This window comes from Symphalangus syndactylus, chromosome 9 (genome assembly GCF_028878055.3).
Source record: "Symphalangus syndactylus isolate Jambi chromosome 9, NHGRI_mSymSyn1-v2.1_pri, whole genome shotgun sequence".
Classification (NCBI taxonomy): Eukaryota; Metazoa; Chordata; class Mammalia; order Primates; family Hylobatidae; genus Symphalangus; species Symphalangus syndactylus.
In genome coordinates this window covers 33,186,663-33,207,219 of record NC_072431.2, presented here as the reverse complement: position 1 = coordinate 33,207,219, position 20,557 = coordinate 33,186,663, and the positions used below count along the sequence as shown (strand labels likewise).

General features: G+C 40.1%; 1 protein-coding gene and 1 long non-coding RNA gene across 4 annotated transcripts in view; one reads left to right on the top strand and one right to left on the bottom strand.

The window, feature by feature from the left end:
- The window catches only part of STK39 (serine/threonine kinase 39), a 296,006-nt gene that overhangs the window by 178,257 nt on the left and 97,192 nt on the right, over positions 1 to 20,557 (bottom strand). For all 3 annotated transcript variants that reach the window (XM_055291899.2, XM_055291901.2, XM_055291900.2), the window contains exons 6-8: positions 9,305 to 9,414; positions 8,944 to 9,045; positions 6,744 to 6,877 (exon numbers count right to left, since the gene is read on the bottom strand). In XM_055291899.2, the coding sequence (XP_055147874.1) occupies positions 6,744 to 6,877; positions 8,944 to 9,045; positions 9,305 to 9,414 (346 nt within the window). The remainder of the gene's footprint in view (positions 1 to 6,743; positions 6,878 to 8,943; positions 9,046 to 9,304; positions 9,415 to 20,557) is intronic.
- Positions 14,473 to 19,105, top strand: LOC134731364 (uncharacterized). Its single transcript, XR_010113586.1, has 3 exons — positions 14,473 to 14,611; positions 15,412 to 15,537; positions 16,957 to 19,105. It is a non-coding gene; the product is annotated as an uncharacterized lncRNA (long non-coding RNA).

The following is a 20,557-nucleotide window of genomic DNA, read 5'->3' as shown; positions in this document are numbered from 1 at the left end:
AAATAATATTGTAGCGGCGGGGTGGGGCGGGGCAAGTTGAAAAGGAATCCTCACGCTTGAAACAATTGGAAACCGCTGCTTTGGCATCAGGAAGCTCCACTAAAATATTCCCAGGGATCAAACCCAAGCATAGAAAGAATTAGAAAATGTCATTACGTGCATCAGTACACAAACTGTGTAAGTCTACAGGGGCCCCAGAAACTATTTCTGTGCAAAGAAATTTTCTGCGTAAATCATTACTGTTTTTTTCCTTAGATTTCAAGTGGAACACTGGTTACGGGTAGGTACGTGACAAAGAACCCTGGATCTCCATATCTACCTGTTAATTGCTTTGAGTAACTAAGGGTCTAAACAACAGGTAGGCCATGAATCTGCACCTTGTTAAATAGGCCCTAGAACTAAACACTATAGCATAACTCTTTCAAATGATTCAACTTTGGTTGTTATTTTAATGTATACTCTTCCTGATCACCAGCAGATGTTTTTGCCTCTAGCTAATCCAAATTCATCCTTTCACTCTCTCAGTAAATATTAACTAAGCACCCACTGTTTGTCAGGCATTATGCTAGGTGCTAGGCATACTATAATGAAGATGGCAGACATAAATAATACCTCCAACAAGTCACTATCTAGCAGGTAAGAGCAGTGTGCTGCTCAACAGCAAGAGGGGCAGCAGCACATTCAAACACCTTGGAAGAAGGAGAAGGGCTCCTGAGGGAACATGTAGTAGAACCACTTTACAGTAGACTCAGAAATGGACCAAAATGTCATGTTTGGGAACCTCACAACATGAAACAACATTTTAAAAACTTAAGAAGCATATAAAATAACTTGGATTTAATTTTTTTAATGTGAAAAGAACCCTAAGAAAATCAGAATGATGAAAAAACTCAAGGCCCCTGTTCTATTTGAAGTCCTCATCATCTCTGGCTAATATAGTTAAATAAAACAGCCCCCCAGCTAGTGTCTCACTACTTCTCCCTTGCTATTTCCAACCCATCATCCACCATCCCCACTGCTTCCCAAATTAGCATCTTAAAAAAAAAATCTCATCCTCTTCTATCTATCCTGATGCATTTCAGTGGCCTGAGACAGAAGCAAGTATTCTAGGCCCTGACTCCTCCAACCTCATCTCCCCACACCCCCCGGAGATGCCACCCTTCAACTGCAACGATGTTCTCACTCATCTCTTGCTCTTTCGTGACAAAGCACACACTGCTTTTCTTGCTTCCAAATTTTTCATAACCAACTGGCACACCCTCGCTCATCAGTCAAGAGCCAATTTAAATGTCATCTTCAAAGATACCTCTCCTAGCTCCTGCAAGTAGAAGGCATTGCTCCCTACTGGCACTCATGCACCATGCTACCCACATTCCCGTCATGTATTTATCTGTTCCTATGTCTCCCTGCTTCACTCCACTAGGATATGAGCCCTTCCAAGGCAGGCAACTCATAGGATTCTTTTGTATGTTTCCAATACCTAGCACAGAACAGAAACTGCTACAGCTCAATTTCATACTATAATCAAATATGGGGGAAAGGGATGCTGCTACACATTTGGACACAGCACTACAACTCCTGGAGCTAGATTCAGTTAGCACCAAAATCTAAGCATCTGTTCAATACAGTGGGGAACAGGGAAAGACTTAATGAAAATGAGACCTGTGCTAGCAAAAAAAGAGGACAGAGGAAGTGCCAACATAAGGAAGCAAAGTGCCTCCCTGTCTCCTCTGCACCATACCCCCACCAAAAATCCTCCTCCCCACACACAAAGGGTCAAGTGTAGGATGATATAGAGAGAAAGCTGGGAAGTACCAGGGATACCTTGAGATACAGGGCTGGGAAAATACTTTGCCTTCTCCAGCAAGGTCATTGCCATGGTAACCAACAACGTAAAAGGGAAAAGCATGCTGCAAAGAAAACTCCCTTCTCTGTGCTCCACTCCACTCTCAGCCTTCATCAGTAAGTACAAAAACACAATAAGGTAACAAAATAGAATTGGTTTAAACAACCTGCCTTCTTTTTTTATAGGCTTAATTGTTAAGCAATAGGTAATTCCAACTTTATACAGAGAATAACTAAATAGCAGATCGGAGGTTTCTCTTTGCTCAAATCAGCTGAAGTGTTTATCACTTTGGGATAAAATCCTACATATGCCAAACTATCTCCACGAGAAAGAATGAAAGAATGGAACTGGAAGAAATTAAGAAAATGACAGAGGGGCCAGGCGCAGTGGCTCGCACCTGTAATCCCAGCACTTTGGGAGGCCAGATCACTTGAGGTCAGGAGTTCAAGACCAGCCTGGACAACATGGTGAAACCCCAACTCTATTAAAAATACAAAAATTAGCCGGGCGTGATGGCGGGCACCTGTAATCCCAGCTACTCAGGAGGCTGAGGCAGGAGAATCACTTGAACCCAGGAGGCGGAGGTTGCAGTGAGCCGAGATCACGCCATTCCACTCCAGCCTGGGTGACAAAGCGAGACTCTGTCTAAAAAAAAAAAGAAAATGACAGAGGGAAGACAGTGATAGGAAGTGTGAGAAAAGCTGAAGTCCTGCTGCCCATTTGATTTTAGGGTTTTTTGGTTTTTACTTTCTCATTAATCTATTTTTATTTTATGCCATAGTGACTACCAATGCCTGGCTAATGTGGAACCACCAGTACTGCCTACCTTTTAGCTGAGTACTACAGAAGAAAATTCTGCAAGCACAGTCACGTCTTACATGGCCACTAGCAAACATCAAACAATTCAGCATAATGTAAGTACAAACAGTTTTATGAGAAATGCTAAAATGTTACCAGCAAACAAAATAATGGTCCAGGCTTTGAATGATGATTCAATTTTAAATCCTTAAAAACAATGCAGCAGTCTACAAGTAACAACATTCTCAGAAGAAAATCTCTTAAAGAATTCAGCTAATACATATGGATGAACCAAAGTCCACTGAGACTTAAAATAATTTTCAACAGATTCAAGATGAATATGATATAGTTTAAATAGTTCTAACAATTTGCATTAATAAGTTCCAACAGCCCTTTGACCTCAAGCAGAGCTGTTTTCCTCCCCACACCACTCCCCACAAAAGAAATATTCAAGTCATATTCCTTTCTTAAGGATTTATCAATGCAACATCATCCCCTTGTTGTAAAAAAAAAAAAAAAAAAAAAAAAAAAGTTGGTTCTTTTTACAGTTGCTAGCCATACAAAGCATGTAGTCTACAAGATTAAGGCTCTTTTATTTTTAAGGAATAGCAAGATGTTCCGGTATGCAAATATAAGCAACTCTCTGTCTACGTCAATGCAGAACACAGACTCAGATGAACCAAAGGGCTGCAACACTCCAGCTCCCTTTTATGAGGAAAGTCCCATGAGCTCTCATCGTTGACAAAAAAACACAGCCCACTCTCAGCGGCCTGAGAATTGATGCATATGAGTGAATCTGTCCTGGTCACTGTTTTCTCGCAATATTTTTTCACTCATTGCTCATAAGGTCCTCAGCAATACCAGGGCTTTGGCAGCAGTAAACTTTCAGGTTACAGGTAGACGATCTACATTTAGGCAACAGAAATAATAAAAATTGGCAAAAATTTTGCATTCACTCTTCAACCTACTCAAATCTGATTTCTGTTTATGAAACACTCTTCAATGGGTCCAAATCACTCCCAAATTGCAAGCTCCCAATCATCTCCAGTTGTTCAAGAAATGGTACTGAGTATATAATACAGACCAGACACTGGATATAAGGATAAGTGGCACAGGTTCTCCCAAAAAAACTTATAAACTTTTGAGGAATTGGGGTGTGTAAATCAATAAGAGTACATAGTGTAATAAGTGCTACAAAAGACATATTTTCAACATACTGTAGTTATTGCATAAAAGTTTCAACAACTCCACTTGGTCAGAAAAAAAAAGGCAAATAATGAATGGCAATCTTAATCTCATGAGTACTTAGAGACTCCCTGGGCACTGTGCTATGTGTTTGAAGTGCATTCTCTCTTCCCATCCTCATAGCAATCCTATGGAGTGGGTATTTTAAGGCCCACTGTACAGACAAGAAAGCTAAATCATGCAGATGTTGATAAAGTAGAGCTAGGAATCCCACCCACAAGTACCTAACTCTAGGAGGATGTGGCATCTGAACCAAGCACAAAAAGAGGGATAGAAAGGGGACAGAGGAAGCGCAAGAACTCTTGAATGACAAAAGCAAAGGCAGAAAATATTCCTGGTTTCTTTTATTATTGTGCAGGAATTCAATGTTTACTTATCAAATTAGTCATGAATTCATATGTTGAAATTGCATCCTATCTAAAAAGTAATTCAACAATGTTGCTTTTTTTCCATTCTTACATTGCAGAGGTTCCCCCCACCACCCCCACCCAAACTCAACCTATGTGTCTTTTCATTATAAGAAAGAGCTACCTGGGAAGGTGATGTGCCACTAACAGTCTACAGCTGTTTGGTATAGAGAACAATTGCACAATAGTGAGAACAAATTAAGTTACAGAGAAAATATCTAAAAGAAGACCTTAAACGATTAATACTTTGTACATCAACAGTGTTTTTAAGAGAGTAGTCTCTGAAGGAAAGATTTGAAGATTTTGAATATATGGTACATGACTCTCTTCTAAAGGATTTTTTTTTTTTTTTTGGTGGAATAGAAGGAACCTGATATTTAAGCTCATATAATGAATAAAATCCGGAAAGACTTTCAAGCTTATTAAGAAATAAAAATGGACCGGGTGCGGTGGCTCACGCCTGTAATCCCAGCACTTTGGGAGGCCAAGGCGGGAGAATCATGAGGTCAGGAGATCGAGATCATCTTGGCCAACAGGGTGAAACCCCGTCTCTACTAAAATACAAAAAAATTAGCCTGGCGTGGTGACACATGCGTGTAGTCCCAGCTACTCGGGAGAACTGAGGCAGGAGAATCACTTGAACCCGGGAGGTGGAGGCTGCAGTGAGCCAAGATCGTGCCACTGCACTCTAGCCTAGTGACAGAGCAAGACTCCATCTCAAAAAAAAAAAAGAAAAAAGAAAAAAAAAGAAATAAAAATGGTTTGTTAAATATAATGTATGTCAATCTAATTTGTTTTGACCAAATCACATACGAATCTCCTAAAGAAATATACCATTACATCATTAAGTACACTAACAATTCTACCCTACAGAACAATTTTCTTAAAAAGCTGGAATCGTGTGACATTACAAGTCACAACCACTAGGTGGAATCTCAATTACTGTCGTTCAAGAATCAGAAAGACCATCTGTAATAACCTAGTGCTAACTGGAAAGACAAGAACTTCTCTTGCTGGCCTATGAAGGATCAAATTCTGTTTTCTTGAAGATGTCAAAAAATTTTACTGGAGATGACACCAAATTCAAGGGGAAGATAAGCAAATGTTGGAAAACAAAATTAGAATCTAAGAGCATTTCACCCAAATGGAGGTTGAAGAAATAATCTCAATGAAAGATCAAAAAATTTTAGAAGGAAAACAAGCCCTACGAATCAAATATAAATAACAAATGAGATGTTTACATAGAAATAGTACATAGGCATGACAAAATAATCATCCCTTTTACAATAAATAATTCAAGATGGCTAATAGCAGTTTTCATTCCAGGCTCCATGAGAAAAGTGATTGATATGGAAAAGATTCAAGGCAAATTCAGCAAATGTAAAGGAATGAAGTGAGCAGCTGCAAAGAATGGGTACAATTATGGAAACTGTGTTTAATCTAGAGCAGGCTTGCCTACTCAAACAGTAAGTTACTGTGTAAAGGCTTAACAAGTTTCATAAAAATTTAAGATCAAAATAACGGAATCACTTCTAACAGCAGAGTCCTTCCCTGAAAAAGAAAGTTTCAGAAGAGAAGTCAGCTATTACGTTTTAAAATATAAGGATCAAATTGGATCCTCAGGTGGATTAGGATAGATAGGAACTTCTCAGAGGCCTCTCCTGGTCTATGCTAGGATAACGCCACATACAACCAAGTACCCACAAAGGGACCTTACCCAGGCAAGGCCATTCACATAATTAACAATCTCCTCTAGGTGACAAAGAACAGTGGGCTCCATGATCACTAACCAGGATATTTCAAAGTCACAGAAATTAAGAAGGAAGAAAAGGAACTCAGAAAACAGACACACTACAGCGCAGGGCAATAACCCAAGAATAAATAGGAAACACTAATGTCAATTTAAAGTCATTTGCTTCTGTTTACATGATTAATCTTTTTAAGGTAAAAAATCTCCTTAATCTTCTTTACTGATAATCTTTTAAACAGCACCAACAACTTGTTCTGCAACTAACAGGAAGCTCATGCAAAATTCAATAGCTCTGCCTAGTTTAGACTGGAGCTAGCAGGATATTCAAATCCTGAGAGGTCAGCTCAACCTACACAGTGCAGAATATTAGCTCAGCTTCTGAATGCAGCACTGCCAGTTTCTTTTGATTTCTGTTTTACTTCATTTCCTTTGATGACAGAGCCCACACCTAACAAGCACACTGAATCTTATTAACGCCACAATTTTTCCTCTGCCTCTCCTTCATTCTTCACCCACTTCTTTCCCTCTTGGACCCACACTGTCTTTCACTAACAGGTTGGAAATCTGGGGACCACAGCAGGGTTTCCCAGACAAGAAATACCTTTCTAGTGTCCTCACAAAGCCTTTCCCCATCTACAAAAAAAGCTTTGTCATGGCTCAAACCAGGTCATTAACTCATCCACTAAGTTTCACTTACCTTTTGGAAGGATCTTTCTGAAGACACAGTGAAAGTAATTTTCTAAAGGACTTGCCATACTTTTTCATCATTTCTTTATCCTCTACCCCTGTTTCCAAAGTGGGTGGATCATTTTGCAAAGTCAACATTAACACCTGCAGCAGAAACAAACATGAAGACAGAATCTCAGTATAGCAATTGCTACAATCTAGTTTTGAATTTTTCATAAAAGTGTAAAAAACCACCCTTGATTAGATACAAAGTGCTTTCCCATGATTTTAACTTTGCAGAAATTGTGTATTTAAAGTATTCATTGCCACTGCAAATCTGTTCATGCCCCCTTTAACCTTTTTGTTATTCCACTGACAGAACTTACAAAACTTGCTCTATGTGTTAAGAATGATCCCGGACAGAGCTTTCTGGGAACTGGCTCGTGTACCGCCTTGGGAGCACGTAGCTCCAGTACAGCTGGTTGGGAAAGCGGGTGGAGGAGGAGAGAGAGGGCCAGAGAGGCAGTGACTGTTCATGTGTACAGGTCATTCATAAGTAAGGAACTGCCTGTACTCAAGGCTTCTGTAACACATTACTAGCCCTAAAAATAAAAACACAACATCCCAGGAGGTAACATGATTTCCTTTAAAAAAATGAGAAAACATACAGAAAATTGCTAAAAGGCTTGGCAAGAGCAAGACACTGAAGGATAGCCAGAATATAACTGAGTTGCTAAAAACTGTCATCAAATCCAAAGTCCTTGCTGCTTTTGGAGGGGGACAAAACAAAATAAAATACTACTTTAAATCAAAAAGGTAAAAATTCCACTCTTTCATACTAACTTCAAAATTATTTGCTTTAAAAAAAAAAGTGGAAGGTGTAGAAAACTACTAGCCTGTACAATCAATAAACCTCATTAATGCATAATTCAGCCTTAATTTATGCAAATGCTATACATGTCAAGCCTCTTTTCAAACACTTTCAGATGTGTGAATAGATGAAGCGTGAAAGTGACGGCTTATTGTTTGTGGAGGATAATAGCCCACAGGAGAAAGCGGGGGACTGGGAACTCTGAAGAAAAGTCCTAGAGGACTTCAGGCTGGGACAAGCAAGAACGACTTTGAATTCAGGTGGGAAACACTAAGAAGAAGCAAAAGAAAGAAAATGAAGAAAGAAAAACTGAATGAAAGAAAAAATCCTTTAGCGTTACTTCAGTGCTTTTTCTCCAAGAGGTCACTTCAATTGTTTACACTTCAATTTTAAATTTTCTGCTAGCAAAATCCGGTATATGTACCCACACACACATATACACTAAAAACCTAACTATGTTAAACATATATATATATATATATGTATAGAAAACAATAAAATGAATTACACTAAAACCTTAGTAGAGATTGTCTGTGGTTGATGAGATTACGGATGATTGTTTTTCTTCTTTAGTCTGACTTGCACACCCAAACTTTCTACAATATGAGTATACTACTTCTTTTAATCAGTAAAACTCACTTTTTATTCTTGGGTTTTTAAAATAAATCCTCCCCAATTTTTCCAATAACCATGAAACAATCATAGACCTATGTAATGCTCTATGTAAAATAGCATTATAATTTCACTAAACTATTTCAGCCTCAAAACAAAATCCAGTTGGGTAAATGAGCCCTGATACGACTCTCTCAGAACTAAGAGAAATAATGAGGTATAAGCCAGTTAAAAGAAGAGCAGAAACGTGAAAATAGCATCCTAAAAACACTGTGGCTCACTTATATCAGATGAGTTGCCAACATTACACTATGAGAGCAGGGGTAAAAATGTTGTAGTCCACTTAAAAGGAAAGAAAAAAAAAAGCCCTGAAAATCTGGGAAATCCATTTGCAGAGATGACATCACTATAATCTATTTTGAGATTTTCTTTGGGAACCTGGCATTGTTCTGCTATCAAAAGAGTAATGACCAGCATTTGTCATAGCTATCAACCTCCATCAACCAATCTGATCACATTATTTTCTCAACTGTGTGCTAAGACTATAAAGCAAACTTCAAAGCTGGGAATTATGCTACTTTTGTCCTATTCTGTCCACTGAGAAAATCAGACAACATTCAACTTGGCTGCGTTCCTCCATTAATTCTCCTCAGGTCTAAGAGAAGAATGAAGATGTTGAAGAGAATTAGAAAACAGATTCCGTCCAACCACATTTCAACCCCGACGTAGTATTTCCAATTGTAATTACTTTCATGGGAGGATATTTGTGATAAGGCGCTGCTCCTGTTGCTAATTCAATGGCAGTTATCCCAAAACTCCACATGTCAGCCTTGAAGTCATAGCCTCTCACCTAAGAAAGAAAGCAGGAAAAAAACACAATCATACAGCAGGCATATTACACATCATCAAGTCCATGTCATGTCAGAAATCCACAGCTGTTGATGTATAACTTTCACGTTAGTTTGCTAATTAGCTAGCAATCGAGAATTAAACCTTAGTTACATGATGAATTCTACTAAAATGCTAGATACAAATGAAATGTTAGTGTATTAATGATCTGTAAGATTGTACTATATCCATCAAAAAGTCACTTTTTTTTTGTTTCTTACCTGTTCCATGACTTCAGGGGCCATCCAACATGGGGTGCCAACGAATGTTTTTCTTACTTTATTTCGGGTAACATCACCCCCTGTTGCTAGGAACGCACTTACCCCAAAATCTGAAAGGGAAAAAAAATCACCTTTATTTTATGTAAGACATTATTGCTTATAAATTGTGATTTTTTGAGCATGTCTCTTCTTTGTGAGCTTTACAGTGGTGATGAACTGTTCCGAACATGTCTACGGTGCCCTCTCAGGAAAAAAAAAGAGGCAGACCTGCCCTCTGCCATCCCCTACACCTTGGAGAATACCATCACTGGTAATGGGCCACAAGCCTGCAGGTCCAAAAGCTTAGCATACCAGATTAAATATAAAGGGTCTTAGCTTTTAGCTGAGGTATATAAAGATAAGACACATAAAGCCAACATGCCCAAGTTTGTCCATATGCAAAAAAGCTTAGCCAGCAAAGATTGATTTTCTGGACAATTTTCAGAAGTACAGAGGCAATGGATTGTACAAGTCAATATTCTTCTTAACTTTAACTCATTATATACTAGAAGTTAATTTTATAAGAGGATGAATTAATTAGGCATACTGTACAGGCTGAGCATCCGGAAATGCTTGCGACCAGAAATGTTTTAGATTTTGGATTTTTTCTAATTTTAAAATACTTGCATTATATACTAAACTAGTTAAGTGCCCCTCATTCGAAAACCAGAAATCTGAAATGTCCCAGTGAACATTTCCTTTGAATGTCACCTCACATTCAAAAAGTTTTAGAATTTGGAACATGTGGGATTTCACATTTTCTGATTTAGGGATACTCAACCTATATATACATACGGGCACGTGTGTAAAAATTCTATTTGTATGTACAGTACAGAAGGGAATGCCTGGCAATTATTAATGCACTATTCTTGCTTTCATTTTTACACAACGGTTAAAAGTAGTTAATAAGTTAAAGTACCAATTACTCAAGACTAGTGTACCTATCAATGATAGCCAGGTCGAGGACTGCTTGATAGTGAGCTGGTGGGTAGTAATAAAAACAGGTAGTCAACACATCAAAACACCACAGCGCACTGTGCAGTCTGAGCCCCTGCAAACCGCTCTCATATACTTTTCCTTTGCTGGTCCCCTTCGTGGGCTGTCAGGGTGACAGCAATTACCAAAAAACAACCTCAAGTACAAACCAAGGTCAAAATGTATTAGCATTTGCTGTAGGCCTAGAAGGTTAGTTTATGCAATTGCGACTTAATAACACTGTAACTAGTTTCCTGAGTAGAAATATATTGAATGTTGCATTTAATTTATATTTAAATTTACTCCTACTCCCAAAAGGATTTCAACTACAAATAAAAGGAATGAAAATTGACAAATGGAGTCTTTGTTCCAACTGCTACTCTCATGTTCATATTGAATAAAAGTATATATGTTTAAACTGCTATATAACTTAATATGCATATATGTTTCCAACTCTAAAGCCCTTTTAATTCTTATACTGCAGCCAGAAAGCTGAAGTCTTGTGAAAAGAAATTTCTGAAACCAGTCAGTCTCCTGTGGGTGGGAGAAGATACAATTCATTCTCTTAGAGAAGAGATAGGTGAATTAAAATATTTGTAAGCATCTACTATATCTGCTGGAAAAAAATATATATGATAAAGCTTTTAAAGCTACTAATTTCAGCTTAATTTGTACTTCTAAAAAGAAGTTTAACAAATTCATTTCATCTCTACTAAAAAATGATTTTATAATATAATATGAAATAAATATTTTATGAAATAAATACATATCATCTATAAATTAAGGATATAGGTAAAAGCTGCTTTAAGGAAAAATTGATTCTTTTAAATGCAATTGAAGCAACTCTGCACCCTAAAGTCTCTTCCTAAAAGACACAATCCAGGTAAAAATCCATAGTTAACGTTAGATATATTTTCACTTCCTTAAAAATACTACCTGCTTACATTACACATTTTAAAAAGTTAGAAAAACAGCTGAAAAAGATGTATAGTAGCAATTTATTACTGACAATACACTTTCAATATATCTGTCATGATTCATATATTTATTCAGAGCCTCCACTCTGAACACTCACTTTAAAGTCATAAACAGATGGTTAAATGTCTTTAAAACTCAGAACAAAAATTTCAGGAGCAGAAAACATCAATCCTGACATCTACTCCCTCTATGACTACAGAATAAATACACAATTTGCTCCTATGTATGGCTGATGTGTATATAGATTATATGTACTCAGTAACAGAACATTTTGAGCAAAGTACATAGTGTGCTTATGTTATATAAACAAAAAATTGGTATATTATATTGAGATAGCTTGCATATGACAGTTAGAACAAGGTGGCAGAACAGTAACAGTGAAAAGCTGTCCTTGTTTCCTAAGGGGTACATCTATACAGCCAAAGGGAATGGAGCCAGATTCACTTGGGTCCAAAACCACGGACATTTCTCTAGCAACACAGAATCAAAGGCTACACATAAAGTTAGCCAGTCCATCTCCCTGCCTCCAGGAATAACTGGAGGATATGGGTAAAAGCTGCTTTAAGAAGAACAACAACAACAACAAATAATGCTGTCATCCTAATAACAAAAAGGCTCTAAGACCTTCTGAATCCATTCACTTCTTTGCTCCTCCACAGCCACTGCCTTCATTTAATCCACCATTACTTCTTGCCAAGATTTCTGCAGCAGCCTCCTAAGTTCCCATCTCTCTTCTTTCCCCAAATCCAGGCTCCAGCAACCAGGCCTTTCTATGTCACAGGTCTGAGCCCTCCTTAAAAGTCTTTCAGGCCAGGAGCAGTGGCTCATACCTGTAACCCCAGCCTTTGGGAGGCCAAGGCAGGTGGATCACAAGGTCAGGAGTTCGAGACCATCCAGGGCAACACGGTGAAACCCTATCTCTACTAAAAAATACAAAAAATTAGCCAGGCATGGTGGCACGAGCCTGTAGTCCCAGCAACTCTGGAGGCTGAGGCAGGGGAATCACTTGAACCCAGGAGGCGGAGGTTGCAGTGAGCTGAGATCATGCCATTGCACTCCAGCCTGGCAACAGAGCGAGACTGTCTTAAAAAAAAAAAAAAAAAAGTCTTTCAAGGCTCCCTCTCCCCTCAGGAAAAAGTCAAAATCCTTCAGCATAACACGTAAACCTGACTGCCCTTTCCTCTTCTGCCCTACCTATATCACTACTCTCAGCTTCAGACAGTAAGCTCCAGCCTACTGAATGACTTACTTTTTATTCCCTGATCCCATCACCTCCTTGGCCTCACCAGCATTGCCCTTGCACATGATGCTTTGTCGTCTAGGTACATCAACCCTCCATGCTGAACAGGTGCACCAGCAGAAGGCTTTCTGCATGGCCTTGTTAATGACACAGCATCTCCAGCACCCTGGCTCTTGGTGAGTAGTTTGATGTGCATTCATCACCTTTGCATAATTTGATTTCAGTAACATTGTTCATGGTCTTGTTTTGATGTGTGAATGCTACTTAGCCTTGAGGAGGATCTGCAGGTATGGTTATCTGATTTGGAGAGTGGCAGATCTACTAGGAAACACCACAGGACTAATGGGCAAGATCTGAGTGTTAACAGTGATTAGGCCTAAGGCTAGACTATTGCCCAACTGTATGACTCCAGAAAGGGACTTAAACTTTCTGGGCCTTATTGGGCTTCTTATTTAGGCCTTTTTTTATTATTTTATTTTTTTGAAATAGAGTCTCGCTCTGTCGCCCAAGGTGGAACGCAGTGGCATGATCATGGCTCACTGCAGCCTCAACTTCCCATGCTCAAGTGATCCTCCTACCTCAGCCTCCCAAGTAGCTATGACTACAGGCATGTGCTACCATGCCCATCTAATTTATTTTTATTTTTTGTAGACATGGGGTCTCTCTATGTTGCCCAAGCTGTTCTCAAACTCTTGAGCTCAAGCGATCCTCCTGTCTCAGCCTCCCAACATGCTGGAATTATAAGCATGAGCCACTAGGCCCAGCCTCAATTTTTATATTACTTTCATATTTATAAGACTCATATTTTTTTTTTACCATGTATGACTATTCTTTACAACAACTGTTAGGTAGATCAATAAGCTACTCACTGCCTTTTCATAAGCAGGCAAGTAGGCTGAGGGGATAAGCATAAATATTTTACAGTGGCAGAGATAAAATAGGAGAAGACATGTTTCTTGACTTTAACAATATTTGTCAGGCATGATGGTTCATTAGGTGGGTGTGGTGGCATGCAACCGTAATTTCAGCTACTCAGGAGGATGAAATGGGAGAATCGCTTGAGCCCAGGAAGTCGAGGATGCAGTAAACCATGATCATGCCACTGCACTCCAGTCTAGGCAAGAGAGTGAGCCCCTGTATCCAAAAAAAAAAAGCATATTCCCACCTAAGTAGGATAAGATGTATAAAATCAAATACTATATTGTCTGTGTAGAAGCAGAGGAGCTATAACCATAATGGTCACGGAAGACTATCTCCAAAGTGGGCCTTGGAGCCAGCCTTGAAGATGAGGTGAAGACTTGGATGAGCAAGCCCAACAGGAAACGCATTCCAGACAAAGAAACGGCATGAGCAAAGCACAAGTGTGGAGCCAAGAAGAAAAACTGACAGCTGCAATGGTCAAAAACTCAAAACACCTACAGCAGCCAGGCAGGAATACAATGGAGAAAAGAGGGTCCTGAAAACCAACAGCTACAGTCTCAGTAACAAGGGCCCTTGATACTCAGTCTCTGTGACAGGAGACTTTAGGAGTGCTGGGCCCTGTGTGAAGCCCTGGAGCCCACTGTCAGCACCCTCCCACCAAGGTCCAAGGCAGGCACCTGCTGCTTGGCACCAGAAGAAAGTTGCCATAGAGAAATGTAGACCCAGGATTGCTGGATATCCCAGTTTTCCCAGGGAAGCCAAACATTGGAATCTTTATGAAAAAGCTCCCTTTCTTACTGTAGTTGGCAACAAATTCATTTTTAAAAAACTGGAAAAGCGATTTCTCCTGCCTAATTTAGTCCGCAAAACTAAAGTCTGCCAACTGTGTGGTTATGATGTCTAAAATGTACCTAAAATACTTCAACATATGCCATGTGATATTATGTTTGTGATACCACAACCTAGGTGGTCAGCTGGCATTCTAACCAAGAATGCCCAGTGCTGGGGGGGTTCCGATAGCACTCGACTCAGGATGCCAGAGGCAGCTGCTGGAAGTATTTCTATTATCCAAATCTAAATATAGATGAGTATAAGCCAGGTGACTTGACTGTCCAAAGGGGTTATTATTAGGGAAAACAGCAACCTGTTGAGAGGTATGATACATGTTAGAAATGGGCTTTCACTGCTGAAAATAAAGGTTCTTAGCACACAGAGAGTGGCTAAAATATTTTAGATATACTCCTCACTCTTGCATGAACAGAATAAAACAACCCAGCCCAGCCCAACTGTAAACTATACCCCAGCCAGTTCTGTGGATGGTTGGATTCCTAATAGCAAGTATAAGGATAAAACAAAAACTCCATCTGGAATCTTGGCATGTCTGCCTCTAATGAATTTTTCATTCACCTATGCGGAAAAAGAACTGGGATTTCCTTGAGCTTACAGAACAAATTGTGAGAACTGTTTAGGGGCTTGCTTGCTAATGAAGGGCAAAATTTGGTCTGAAAGTTGATTTCTCTAAAACCTGTAAGGGAGGCTGTGGGTGAGTACCCAAGCCTCACTTACCTCAAACTTCCAAAGTATCTGCTCTTCTCTCTGAAAAGGAACCTGAGTTGTGCATGAACAACATTGACTCTCTTTGATCAGAGAGTTAACGGGATCAATGTTTGAGAGTTCAGAGCTTCCTAAAATGTAGCTACAATGAGTTAAAAGAGACACTGATGCCTAAGTGGCTGGGTGGGAGTCTAGAGCAATATAGGAGCCCCCATAGCTTCAGGGGACCCTGAGAGTTCTTTCCTACAAGCAGCTTCTTTTCCACAGAGGCCATTATTTTTAAAAGCAGGGAAGTACTGGGTGAGATTGTTGAGGGGCCCAACCAACCAGAGAGTCTGAGCACCAGGTAAGGGAACTTGTACCTGATTCAATTAACAGCCGTTGTTCCCTCTCTCGTTAGAGAAGAACAACATTTGGAAAAAGTGACCATGCACGGATGTTCAAGAAACGAAAAAGACTAGAAGCAGAGAAGACCACAACCATAGCCCAGGAGCAAAATCAACAGAGCCTGTATATGAATAGTGAGGTTGGAAATGGAGAGGATCAGACCAATTCTTAAGAAAATATGATGACTTAGTAATTATTGGAATTAAGAAAAGAGGAAGGAATAAAAAAGATTAGATGACTTGCCAAGGAACACACAGCAAGTTATTGAGGGTCTGAATAAAATTCACAGTCCTTCAGAAAGGAGTTAGCCACTTAGCCCTAGTCTTCTTTTCCAGAAAGTTCAGTGTATTTTTCTTTATTGAGAAGGAAATGCAAAATGCAATAATGGGGTTAAGATTCCACAACTCCAAAGCTCTTCTCTGAGTAAAGATCAAGTTGTGATTACCCAACACAGAAAAACTGGTTTGAGGTTCACTGGTTAATCCTAAATGTCATATTTATATCATCAAAACCAATCTCTTTATAATTTGGTTTGATTCCCAGTTGTTTTTTTCTCATGAGAGACTCTCAGGACTTGACTGACAAAATTGAAATGTTCTTCTAAACACCCGGGAACATTTTCAGGGCTGCCAGCATCCGGCCTTCCCGAGTCCCACAGGTTTCCTTAAAATGTTATACCACCAACGTTGGATGATTAAAGAAGTACATTGTGACTTCAATTATGCAAACTGTATAATAATGAGTAGAAAACAGAAGCAAATATTTTCTTAATTCTGTTGGGAACAGACTAAAGAGAGCTTTTTTTTTTAACCATGTATTTCCTTATTTTCATATTATTTTTGTACCAGGATGTGTGTCAGTGGTGCAGCACCTACTTATGCCCGGTACACATGGGTGTGCACAATTGTGTACATGCATGGTGTGGGTTTCGATACCATGGGCTAACAGAGTTGTGATTTAGACATAATCCTGGCCTTGCGGTGAGAGCTAACATGGGAGAATATATTAACTAAAATAGAATGACTATGACATGACCTAAACAACATAAATACAAGAAACACACTAATGGGCCCAGTATACTACACTCAGCACTAAAAGCACCATCTTCTGCTACTAATTCCCAGGGCCCTTTCGCCCGATTTCCTTGGTGAAAGAAGAAAAACACAGACCAGGGAAAGTCAGGGCTTTAGCAGTTAGCAGTTACAGAATCAGAGGCATGCCTCTTCCAACTGCAATCCAGACTTACTTATTACATCCAGATTAATCTTCCTAAAGTGCAGTTTCTAATCATAGCACTCTCTGGTCAAAATTCTTCTCCCTCCAGGGCATTTGAGAATAACAAGAAAGCTCATCCTAGGCCATAATTCAGCATTTATATGGAAGCCGACAGGATTCTAGTATTGTTTCCTTCTGATTGCAATGCTTATTCAATTATGGTATACTTTAGCAAAGTGCTTTCGCTCCTTTAACTGACCAAATCACCATTTCTGCTTTATGTTTATGTATAATTAAATCCAGCCTTTGGATACTAATTCTTCTGTTTTCTTTTTGTTTATAGAGGAAATAGGCGCAACTTTTTTCCTGGAGCCTGACCATCATCAGAATGTCACCTGACCTCTGGGCACTGAAAGCCAACTCTGAGTGCAAACTGGGAGGGCCACCCCTTCCCTCCAACCTACTAGGAAACCCTGCAACCCAAAGCAGGAGAAAGCTTTCCGCTGTCCTGACTCAAAGGAGGCAGAGGGATAACTTAAGTCTTCCAGGTGGACGTTGCACTTCTGGGCACCTGCGCTGTGCTCAGCAGAACACAGCATAGCTCAGGGCAAGAAGCAGAGCAGAAAGCCCAGCGGGCCAAGTCAAGATGCAACAAGACCTGGAGCAGCAGCCACCCACACTCACTGAGCTGGCTTCCTTCTTGAAATAATGCCACTTTGCACATAGGAGTAGTTTTCCTCCTATTATTATAGTGGTATTCCAGCACACCCACCGCCAAAGAGGCCAGATAGCAATGTGTGTGATGTAACATATGTGGCCCCTATTCAGAGGCATACTGTGGGATCCTGATTCTAGTAAGTCTGCCATCAACAATCCCTAAAACTAACAGAAAGAAGACAGGCAGCAAGGGAAGACACAGTGCATACAAAGGAGCCATGTTTCTGCTCCAAAGAGATGCTTTAAAATTGAACAGGCCTGAATGTTAAGTCCCAATGACACTCCCTGCTCGTTTCCTTCTTTGAGCAACAGGTCCTCAAGCTTTACCATGAGAAGCTTAGAATATGGTAAGTTCTCAGTATCAGTTCTTGGAGCACACACTGTTGGTTGACTACCCAACATCCATATCCTGTTCTTTCCTACCGGAATCTTGATTTTGTTTGCCAGGCCTTGGGAGATTCATCTTATTGATCTAAGCCAATAACAGCATATGGTTCTTTTTCACCAGCGAATGGTCTGTGGCTCTGCCCTAGTCCTGACCTATAAGATCCAAAAGTAATACAGTACAGGCTCTTGCAGGGAAGTTTTTCTCCTGAATAAAAGAACCATCCTACAAGGCTCCTTTGCTCCCCATTCTCCTTCCTGTTTGAGAACGGTCATGTGAAGAGGTGATGCTGGCAGTGATAACAGCCCATGAAGATGTGATGTATGGGAGTGATACAGCCCATGCTGACAGGTGCTGCCCAATCCCCACTGGCAGTGCAGAAGGGAAAGCAGGAAAGAGTCCCTGACCTCTGTGACATCTCTAGGCCCCTGCACCAACTCTGAAACCAAATGCCCAGACTTCTTGCTACGTGAGATAATTAATGTTTCTGCTGCTTAATCTCCTTTCAGACCAGTACTCTGTTATTTGTACCCAAAGGCTTCTTAACTCTTAACAGTCTCCTGCCTTTCCTCAGTCTAGCCACATTGATTCATACTTCCTGACTGCTAAGGGTTAACCATTGCATCAGAGGCCAAAGTCACTGCAATCCCCAAAAGGACTTGGTAAAAAATTAGCAAGAAAACAGTTTAGCACACAGTGCAATTTTGGATTTTAAAACAGCTCCAGTATCAAGCATGACTTTTCATGCCAGAAGCACAAATTAAAACAAGCAAATGCAGAGGCATCTCAAAGGGGAAGAAAACATACTGCAAGAAGAATCTAATTCACTTTTTTGCCAATAGCTGCTGCTGGGGCTATATTTACATAAACCTACAACAAAGAAAATAGCACACTTCTAGGAAAACAGGAGACAGAAGTAAGTTCGACATCCTAGTCTTGACCCTTGTAATTCAAGGTGGGGTCCATAAACCAGACCAGCATTACCTGTGAGGCTTTAAATGCAGAATCTTGAGTCCCACGCTATACCTACTGAATCAGAATCTGGATTGCAGCAAGATCCCCAGCTGACTGAATGCACATCGAAGAAGAGAAGCACTACTCTAGATTACTGTCCTCCTAGCAGGCACTGTGGCATGATTCAGTGGGACTGGAAGATCTCAATGCACAGCCAACTCCACAGGTTCCTCTTTCACCTCTCAGATGAAGAGAACCATGGCAGTTGAGAAAGAGTAGCAGGAAAAAAGTATTTATGTGTGCATATTCATGTATCTTATGACACAGTTAGTCCAAGGGCAATTCTAAAAACATAAGTCATATCCTACACAGATCTAACCCAGCGATTCTCAACTGTGTCTCATATGTGCAGTAGAATAAATTCATACACATGGCACACCTCTTTGGGAATACACAGATTTTTATGAAATCTTTTTTAAGTGCATGAAAATAATTTATAATCACAATACTTACTAACAGTTTATCAGTAACAGTTGCTCACTGCAGGTGTGATGGTACTGGGAGAGAGGCTATAGGTAAACATGATTCTTTGTACAGATTTATGTGGCACTACTCCTTTCTCTCTCATTTGTGAAAACTTCTAATGAATTGTGTAAGGGTGATATCAGGTTGGTGCAAAGGTAATTGCGGTTTTAAATTAAAAGCAATGGCAATAACCGCATTACCTTTGCACCAACCTGATATCATATTATTAGAGTGATAACCTTGAATTTGCTTATCTTTTAAGCAAGTCAATAAATATGTTGGCACTTTACTATTAGTAATCAGTTATTTACACACCACTACATACTGGGACACACCACCCTTCTTGCTTGGGAGAGAACCTGGTATCCCAAGAGGAACCAGGTAGAACCAAAGAGGTTCTTCTGACACCCTCACTCCCACCCAATCCCTTCCCCTCACCACACATCAGGCTCCTGGTTTTCATTTCTGTTTATTCCTTCTTGAAAGCAAATGGTGCTCAATGGCCTTGTTTGGCTCTATACACCATGGCCCCAACCATGGCACGGTGTCCAAGTCATTCACAGTCAAAAAAACATAATCCTACAATATTTCCTGAGTCTGGGCCCTAGAGAGTCACTTATCAACTGCTCTAGACAAATCCATCTTCCATGCCTATTAATGAGGGAGCAGTAGTCATAACCTTCTTTGAAACATCAGAGAATGACAATTTCACAGCCTTTTCTGATAGCAAAAGAAGAAATCATAAGACAGTCCATACAGGTAGAGTTTCATTTTTTAAAATAAAAGAAACACAAAGAAGCAAGCCTTCCCATGACTGGGGTCTCATATGTAGACTCTTGACATTGCCATCAACCAGTTTTCTTCAAATAGGCTATATCCTTTGCACCTTCTACAAGGAATCAAATCAATTCACGACAGAAAAACTGAAAGAAAAATTCAGGCCAGGCACGGTGGCTCATGCCTGTAATCCCAGCACTTTGGGAGGCCGAGGCAGTTGGATCGCGAGGTCAGGAGATTGAGACCATCCTAGCTAACACAGTGAAACCCCGTCTCTACTAAAAATACAAAAAATTAGCCAGGCGTGGTGGTGGCACGTGCCTGTACTCCCAGCTACTCGTGAGGCTGATGCACGAGAATCGCTTGAACCCAGGAGGCGGAGGTTGCAGTGAGCTGAGATCACACCACTGCACTCCAGCCTGGGTGACAGAGTGAGACTCGGTCTCAAAAAAAAAAAAAAATGCAACAGGATGATTCTTGGTAAAAACACAGAAGCTGCTACTCCCTCCCCAATTCCTCGGCCATTCTCTCAGTCAAGACACCACAGGCTTAAAAGGGACAAAAAGAATAAGTGGTGGTCAATGCC